Source organism: Actinia tenebrosa, unplaced genomic scaffold (assembly GCF_029948245.1).
Source record: "Actinia tenebrosa isolate PJP-AT-01 unplaced genomic scaffold, QUT_ActTen_1.0 PGA_scaffold4__44_contigs__length_22323623, whole genome shotgun sequence".
Taxonomy (NCBI): Eukaryota; Metazoa; Cnidaria; class Anthozoa; order Actiniaria; family Actiniidae; genus Actinia; species Actinia tenebrosa.
The window spans coordinates 976,134-985,419 of record NW_028292581.1 but is presented as its reverse complement, the minus strand read 5'-3'; the positions used below and the strand labels follow the sequence as shown (position 1 = coordinate 985,419).

General features: G+C 34.9%; 2 protein-coding genes across 4 annotated transcripts; one reads left to right on the top strand and one right to left on the bottom strand.

Moving 5' to 3' along the window:
• The first annotated feature begins 1,302 nt into the window (after positions 1 to 1,302).
• LOC116300036 (uncharacterized) lies at positions 1,303 to 7,560 on the top strand. Of its 3 annotated transcripts, none has more exons than XM_031708795.2 (9): positions 1,303 to 1,372; positions 1,449 to 1,483; positions 1,792 to 1,877; positions 2,710 to 2,782; positions 3,512 to 4,109; positions 4,819 to 5,424; positions 5,655 to 5,893; positions 6,152 to 6,283; positions 6,376 to 7,560. In XM_031708795.2, the coding sequence occupies exons 1-9, from the start codon at positions 1,309 to 1,311 to the stop codon at positions 6,388 to 6,390; spliced, it is 1,848 nt and encodes a 615-aa protein (XP_031564655.2). In that variant the 5' UTR covers positions 1,303 to 1,308; the 3' UTR covers positions 6,391 to 7,560. The 3 variants fall into 3 exon arrangements, with proteins under 3 accessions (XP_031564655.2, XP_031564654.2, XP_088893307.1); XM_031708794.2 differs by having other exon boundaries at positions 4,816 to 5,424; XM_089037181.1 differs by having other exon boundaries at positions 1,324 to 1,347; positions 4,816 to 5,424.
• Positions 6,615 to 8,851, bottom strand: LOC116300044 (protein SPO16 homolog). Its single transcript, XM_031708805.2, has 6 exons — positions 8,743 to 8,851; positions 8,504 to 8,636; positions 8,281 to 8,382; positions 8,072 to 8,150; positions 7,543 to 7,660; positions 6,615 to 6,769 (listed from the first exon to the last, which is right to left on the bottom strand). The coding sequence occupies exons 1-6, from the start codon at positions 8,849 to 8,851 to the stop codon at positions 6,615 to 6,617; spliced, it is 696 nt and encodes a 231-aa protein (XP_031564665.2).
• Between the last annotated feature and the right edge of the window lie 435 nt (positions 8,852 to 9,286).

Here is a 9,286-nt window from a genome sequence, read left to right as displayed (position 1 = left end):
GGACCAAAGTTTATCTTTCTGGTAGTACTCGACACATGCGCGTAACAATCTTTACGCACCAAGGTGATCTCATTCTACTGGACCAAAGTTTATCTTTCTGGTAGTACTCGACACATGCGCGTAACAATCTTTACGCACCAAGGTGATCTCATTCTACTGGATCAAAGTTTATCTTTCTGGTAGTGTTCGACACACGCGCAACAATCTCTCTCAAAAATATATGGATAATATGATCCTTGTTTTTATGCTCGAACATTAATATATTAACTATATATTAAAATATTTCTTCATCGTTGATGATTTTGAAGCCCTGAATTGTTACATACCAGCGTAGTGTCCCTGACCTCTTCTTCTCTGAGCGCTTCTGCTCGTCTACCAAGCCTGAACTTCGGGTTCAACGACATTCCTCTCGCAATCATGAGCCAATCAAGAAAACGATTTTGAAAAACTGTGTTTACATAAGTAAATTCTTTACCATTATTTATTATGGACAAAATCGCAAAAAAATCGCCGCAAAAATAGCTAGTGTAAACGGGGCTTATGATTTACCGTAAATCCTCTATTTAGCCCCCCCTCTCAAATAAGCCCCCCTCTCTAATAAGCCCCCCCCCTTTTTAAAGCAAGAAATTTGTTAAGCCCCCCCTCTCTTTTTAGCCCCCCCTTTCACAACTAAAGAATAACGTGTACTGATTAAAGGTGATTTATTAAAGTCTTGGTTGTTCAGAACATTTATTTTTAGCTTGCTTTGTTAATGTTACCGTGTTTTAGTTTTGCTATTCACAATAATCATAAATTATACTTGAGAGACTAACACAGGTGAATCAAATAATAAAAAGGCCATGTACATCGCTACAGATTATGCGAGACGGTCAATAGTAATGCTTCCGCTTAATCCTGAGTTGCAATCATATTACATACTGCGTTTCCACTAAATCAATAAGCCCCCCCTCTCGATTAAGCCCCCCCTCTCCAATAAGCCCTCCCTCAAACGTGCCTGAAATAAATAAGCCCCCCGGGGGGCTAAATAGAGGATTTACGGTATGTAATATTTTTTATTTTCTTATAAACGCACTTTTTGAAATGGTCTTAATCAGCTTTTTTAAAACCCCTTTTCCAAATATTTTCATAAAAATGCAACATTTGCATACAGCAGAAAAATTCACATATTTCACATACATGTCTATTTTTCTTCTTCTCATATTAATTTCTTTCGTTTTTCGATCATTGCTCGACCTCAGTCAACTCAACCACACAGAGGAGAAAGTAAATCACGTGACACGTCTACGTTTGTTACATAGACTATCCAAGATGGCGGACGTGGAGAGTCAATTTGAAGCTGCAGTGAAGGTGATACGCTCTATGCCAAAGAAAGGTAGCTTATTCGATAGTTTTATGTTTGATTTTTATAATCTTAATTCATTGTTTTATAATTGTTTAAATTCTTCTAGGGGCGTATCAACCTTCCTACGAAACGATGCTAAAGGTTTGTTTTGATATTCTGATATTTAGCTAGTATTCAAACTTTCTATAAATAATTTGTATTTATTTATCCTAAAATAAAACCAAAATCTTAATTTAAACGATGTTAAAAACAAAGATAAATTGCAAATGCTTTCCTCATAGAAACTCTAAACCGCACGTCAAAAGTTGCATCACGAGATTAAGTGAATTTAATCTTTTTTTGAAAATATTATTTCTGAACGAAATTATTTTCACTTTAGCTAAAGTCAACGACATAAAATAACAGTACTGCTACTGTGCAAAGATGCTTAGGTTTTAATATTTCTTTAGTTTTATGGGTATTTCAAGCAAGCTAAAGAAGGACCTTGCACTGAATCAAAGCCTGGTTTCTGGGATGTTGTCAAAAAAGCCAAATGGTGAGACATTTGTGTAGACATTTAACTTTTTTAATCATATTATCAATATTTTGGATAAAAGCTATCGATTCTTACAAATGTGACTAACATTTTAATTTATGTGCTTTGTTCTAGCAAATGTTCACCGGGGAAAAAAACGGATTCCCAAATTGGGAATTGTTGGGAATTTCCTTAAATTCCCAATTCGAACACCAACGTTGGGATTTATTGTTGGGAATTTCCTTCTAATACCCAATAGAAAAACAAAATTCCCAACAAACTAACATTGGGAATCAGTGCCATGTTCCCAATTTCGTTCTCTCTGGGAATTGGATGGGAATTGGTTGGGAATTCAAGTAAATTCCCAACAAATTCCCAATTTGGGAATCTGGTTTTCCCCCCTGTGGTTGAGAGAGTGTTTGTTAGTAAGGCAGAATGGGCATTCCATATTGAGGGAAGTGAATTAAATTTCCTACAGAGTAAAAGGAGAAAAGAGTTAGAGCAGTTTTTGTATGAGTTGGAAACATTCTGAATTATAGCATGTACATGGTACAACATGCCATATTATTGGAATGGTTTTTCCCAGTATTTATCACTAATGTCCAGTAAAGCCTAAAGGCTCACCAAAATAATAATTGACTTGTAAAAATATGCTGTATCAGATGCTTAGCCAACTGTAACCTCTATATATTGTACAACCTCACTACATTATACTGCCCCCAAGATTTTCCATAAAGCTGGTATTGTAAATATGTTTGTCACAAGCTATAAACTTTTCTGCAGTGTGGAGATGGAGATATTTCTCAGGTCTAGATATGATGTATGTGTAATATGAATACAATTCCTTTCTTAGGGAAGCTTGGTCAGCACTTGGTAATATTTCAAAAGAAGAGGCAATGGAATGCTACATTAATGAGCTCAAGCAGGTATGTCAACCTCAGTAGTGGGTTAGTTGGATGTATATAAAAGGGAAGGGGCTAACCTTGACAGCCAAACAAACAAATGGTAAAGTAAACTCTGCATTGTATGGATTTTAATTATACAATAGCTACTGATTAAATAGGGCTCCACCCCTAATTAAGTGCTGCATATGAGAGCAAAAATATTACATTGCTCTTGAAAGCGCTGCATTCATTGTTCATTGTTAACATTTGCTTTTTTTTATTTACGAGCATTATGAATTTTAAAGATTGCCACCGTTAAAGCACCGTCCCCAGATAAGCGGCACAATCAAAACACTTGAACTTTAAAAGAGCGCTGTGGAAGTTTATTAAGTAAATAGATATAGACTAATAACCAAGAAAGGAGTATCAAAACGATCACATTTTACACAAGTGAAAAATTCATGTACAACATTAAGGTTTCAATGTTATAGCCATGTCAGAAAGAAATGACTATCACAAGCTTGCATTGCCAAAATGCCAATGTTTACTAATTGCTTTGTGCATGTGAAAACCATAAAACTATATGTTTAAATCAACATTGTTTAAATCACTTTAAAATCTTACAAGTTTTATGATCTATAAATATTTTTCTATATGTGTATATATATATTTACCTTTTTTACATTAGATGCTTACCATCGACAAATTGACAGAAGATTTATAATATTATTTTAAGTTACCAATATCTAACTATATTTCATCATTTTTTAGGTCATGGAAACCATGCCAGATACTGAAGAGATGGCAGACTTCAGTACTGTGCTCAAATCATTTTATGAAGCTGTTTATGAACCATCTGGCCAAGAACCACCACACATCCTTCGAGTTTTTAAGAAATCAGTAGAATCCCCAGAAAAGGCCAATTATCATAACCTTTCCAAAGAAATGCCAGTTACAAATTCACAAAGTTATGATGAAAAATCAAAGACGTTTGAAAATGACAGAATAGAGATATCTCTTGAAAATGTATTGAAGTCAAAGGAAGCAGATTCAAATGATCAAATTAATGGTGATCATATTGATGCTGATGTACTGGAACATTATAGTCTTAATCATGATAGTAACAATACTATGAATATACTAAGCAAATCAGATGAAAATGCTAAGGATGCAGCTAATTCATTGGAAGATGTAGGTGATAAATTTGAGAATGTAAATGGTTCTCATTTGAATGCATCATTGTTGGATGATGCACACATCACAAGCTTACAACCAAATTCTCTGTATATTGTTGAAGTAAGCAACAAAAAGAAAGGCTCTCCTCTTAACAAAGAAGATTCAGAGGATCTCTTAAATGATAATGACCATGGTAAGTTATGATGGTAATTGCATACTGTATGACCAGCCGATTGTGTTGGTCTACTATCGCCCGGTTGTTGGTCAATAGTCAGCCGACTGTTGATTGAGCTGTGGCTGACTATCTACTGTGTGTTGACCATGTATTGGCCAACCATTGGCCATGTGTTCAGTGATGTTCGGCCAACACATGACATACCTAAACCATAACATATCTAAACCATCCAAACAGGTATTTGATAGATAATTTTAGAATTTTCAAATTGTGTTTTGAAAGTAATAACTCTGCAAAAAGTGAAAATATTTGTGTTTTCATTTTGACTACTGTTAGGTTGGTCTTGAAAACTCTAAACAGCATTATTATCATTGCATAATAATTTTTATGCATTTAAGCTTTACCAAAAACCTTTTTAAAAAAATAAGAAGAAAAAACAAAGGTTTATATCATTAATTCAAAAAATTCTGTTTGACCTTGGGAAATGCAAGAAAATGATTCAGGTTGTTCTTTTATGTTACAATTTAAATGCATCCTTTTGCATAAAGGGGTAGTGATTATACTGTAAGTTTGACAGAAAATATTTTTAAAAACGTTTCAAAAAGGCAGGTATCATAATATGATACATAACATTGAAATACTGGTTTTGTTGAGAAAAGTTATTAATTATTGTATAATAATGTGGCAATATTTATGAACATATAAATCGATTCATTATCATCAGCAGGTCAGAACCCACAACTGAGAGTTGTGCAGAGTACCATGAAAGATAATGGTCAAACAGATCAGTCAAGTGCACTGCCATCAAGTGATGAAAGCGAAGATGAAGAATTCTGTGATTCCATAGACCCAGAACATTTATCTGTTCTCCAGAGTGGTTTGGTTGATACCCATAAACTGAATGGTTCGACTGAGTCTCATAATAGTAGTGCATCTACTAGCTCACCTGATCACATACCAGCCTCTTCACTGACTGAGTCAGATATGTCTGATGTTGAGAATGAGGAGTTATCAACTACCAACCGACATACCAGCACTCCATTTGAAAAGAAGCCTGTGCATGTGACATTTGATGATGAGGAGAAGTCAACAACAAAGACCAAACACAAACACAAGGATTCAAATGGAAGAAGAAGGGTTAATGAACCACATATTGCTCCCACTAATTCAAATGGTCTTAAATCTTCCAACCACCTTAATGGAGGAATCCTTAAAGTTAAACAAGCTGGTAGTGGTTGTGGAGGGGGTGATGCTTCCAAAGGCTTAAGACAGCCACCAGCAAGCTTAGGGTTTTCTCAGACTAGTGGACAAGGAGGGGGCTTAGGAAGCAATGGTAGGATAATCATTAATTTGATGAAATCTGTCATATAATCTTAGTGTGACAGCTATCAATTTTATTACCCCAGCTATTGTGAACAACCCATATCGTATTCTGAGTATAGTTGGTTAGTGTCTCACCAACGACTTGCAGACACTTTAGCTTTACATTACTGAGAATTAGTTGTAGAAAGCTGTTTTTAGCAGTAATATGCTTATTGTGCATGCTGTAATTTTTTGTTCCAGCTGGTAATAGCTTACCAGATTCAAGAATGCTGCATGGAAGAAGTGCAGGCCACAGTGATAGTGACAGTGATGATACAAATCCCAATGGCGAAAGCTGTGATTCCTGTGGTGAAAGAGAGGAAATCAATGAGAGAATTATGATAGCTTTAGAAAGACTGCAACAAGATATGAGCAGAGTCTTAAGAAGACTAGGTACAATGGAAGATGTAATGGCCTTGAGACAAGAAAGGCTTCAGAATGTAAGTACTTAATACATTGTAGTGATGGCTTACAGAATGGTTCTTTGTTCTTATACATGCAAGATGGGTACTCTTGATTGACAGCACAAGTCAAGAAGTCATTGGTTATCAGTCAACCAACCAGGTTCTCAACGAAGTTGAGAAGCTAGTCGGAGTTATGGAGCATGAGGGGGAGGGAGGGGGCTGTAGTTATAATGAAGAAATTAAAAGGCTTTTTACTCTAATCTGTAATAAATATTGTATTTGTGTATTCTTTAGATAAGCACACTTACCAGCAGAGAAGACCAAGGTTCATGGTGGAGGCAATTTATTCCATCAAAGACAGTAGCATTCCTCATACTTTGGCCATTCATTATCAATCTTATATTTTATTCTTGGAGAAGAAGAAAGGTTAGTATGACAAGAAATTTCTTGAGCATCAGTATTTTTGTTATAATTACATTTATAATTGATTATAACTACTTTTTATTTTACTTTTTCAGGCACACAATTCATAGCAGAGTTCTATTCAACCATCAATTATAACATTTTGAATCAATAACAATATTACAATATTGAAAAAACAGTATAATGTGAATAGTAATTGTGTTGCTTTATGAATTTATAAATATCTTTCTTAATTTCACCATCAATTTTTTGAAGTCTATTTAAAAATGACTACTACAAAATCAATACATTCTTTATAAAACTCAAAATATTTTCAAAATAAGAAGATTTTTTGTCAGAATCTCATATATGTTCCAATGTAATCCTTTTCAAAAAAGTTTGTAATTTTCTTAGCTATTGTTTGGTCCAAACTACAATCCATTAGTTCCTCTGTTGAAGCTTTTGCTATGTTTGCAATTGTCTGACATCCATCATGAAGAACAAAGCATTGTAAGATATTAGTCATGGAAAGCTTTTAATTATAATATTGGCTTTATTATAAATGAAATATACATGTATACAATATGAGTGGCTAGTCTATGGAGGGGTTTCATTAAGGGTCAGAGATTTGAGAATGTGCTGGCAAATGAGCAAAATTCTCTGACTTAAACTGCCATGGCTATTGTGAACAATCTGCACCATACAGTCTTAATGAAACTCCTGTCTATGTGGTTATTTACAAGAGAGAGCCATCATAAACCCATGAAGATCTATCTAAAATAATATCATATTGATATATTTGTTTGGCCATTGACTAAAATTCGTTTAGAATTGAATGCAAATAAGGTATTATTTGGTATTATTTGATTTACACACTTCTCCTGGTTGACTTATTTCTATTGTGCTTACCTTATTTAAGGGAGTACTGTAGTACCTGTCAGCTGACTAGATAAGGGGGGGGGGGGGTACTATTCTACGCTTTTACCCAATGAGAGAGCACCTAATTTTCAAAAGCCAACTATATACAGTAGGAATTTTTACTCTTTTTTTGCTTTGTAAAAGGAATATTTGCCTACATATCAAACTAAATTGTGCACAAATTTTGTGGAACCCTAAAACAATATCTCTCCTGGCTGAGTTATTAGGAAGAGCATGGCTAACTCTGTTCACAAATAAGAATTTAGCATGTTGTGTCAATAGGGTTAGGGTTACAAACCAGAAACTGATTTTTTATAGAAAATTTCAAGATCATCCTCTGATATATAATGATTAATAAAGGATATCATGCATTGTAAGTCCCAGATTTGACAGAACATGAAGTACCACACTCTCAGTTAGTGTTGATGACTGCAGATTTTGAAGTCGGTCTTGGATAATTTGTGAGAGTGGTTTGCAAGTTACCTAGATCATAACATAATTATTATAAATGACATTTGAAATTGAAAATCATTATGGCAAATTAAGCTTAAAAGTTACTGGTCTTTGCAGAGAACCCAGTTACAGAGCATAAGTAATGATACTAAAGTAGCAATCCTTTTTTTGATATGGGTTGCCTGTGCCCTCATGGATGGTATGTATCAGGATTTTTGTGAGCACTAGTAATATCTTCACTCCTGAAATTATTTTGCAACCAGATAGTTGACTAAGATCTCAGTTGTAGTGTTACACTCTTTAGTAACACATTAAGAGTGGAATTGACATGATTTTGTTATGTGTCACAGGCCTCGAAAAGAAAGATTGTTACTTTGAATTCTTTGTACTCATTCTCTTGAGCCATATATCGTGCCCTGTGGCCCATAGTCATCGTATTACCTTGGCAATACTTATCATGCAGTCTATAATCTCTTTGGGGTTGTGTGCTGGAATAAATCCCATATGTAAATTTAAAAACCTGTAAAAAAATTCCAAGGGTGAGAAATTATGTTTTTATGGAGGCGTATCACCTCGAACCTTAAAGATAAAATCCGTATCTCTGTCGCCCCTGTACTATCCTCTATATCTAGTTTAAGCTTATCCTATACCTTCCTTGAAGAGCCACTAGGGATTCCAGTTGTTTGGATGCCATCATTTGGGACACAACTATCACATAACAATGTCTGTGGATTTGATGAAATCTCTCCAGCCTTGTTCAAAAAGAAATATTAGCATAAGTAGTTTTATTGTCCAATTTATCGGCTTTCTTGTAGCTTTTTGCCGGTCTACTCATACCAGGAAATATAAACTATTTTCTTTTATAATTCATACCTTTTTATAAGCTGTAGGTCGAGACTTTTGCCTCCTTTCCCATTTCCAACCATAACGCGATCCAGTTCGAGAAGCAAGAAGGCGACAGAAGATAATGGGAAAATAATAGTGTCCTCACCTGTTGTGTCGCTTACTGAAGAATAACAACATAATTGTTATAAGTTAATAATAAGAACTTTAGTCTTATTTTATTCCGAGGTAGCAAATCTTCAAGTTTTTTTACTTACATCTTATCTTACCTCGTACTTTATGGTCCTTTTCTAGTATCTGACGAACTTCGCTGTTCGACAAGGATACGTTTATAATAACTGGCCATGGCTTAGCGGAAACGTGGGGTTTCTTTGACATGAAAACTCGCTTTTTCCTTCTTTTTAATTGTTCTAGTGAAAATTACTTTTAATTTGTTATTTATCTAATGTTTCGCATTTTCTTCTTATTGTATTTTTTTATAGCGAATTATCAACGCGTGTGCGCGCGTTTCAAAAAAAGGCGGGAAATGTAATGACTTACTACGCATGTGCAAGAGCATTTTAAGAAAGATTAACGCGAGAAGCTCTGGGTACGAGGTTCCAATAGCTAGTTCCTATACGACAAGACATTTCGTTTTAAAAGTTTAACTGCAATTTGCATAAAGATGCGAACTCTGTGTCTGCGAGCTGCACGCTGAAATTCGTTTTTTTTTTTTTTTTTGCTGCCGTCAATCAAACCTAATCAGTCAGTACCTTTAGCTACCTTTCATGTAGTCTCCCCCACAGCCGCTTTCAGTTTCGTCACGCAACGCTT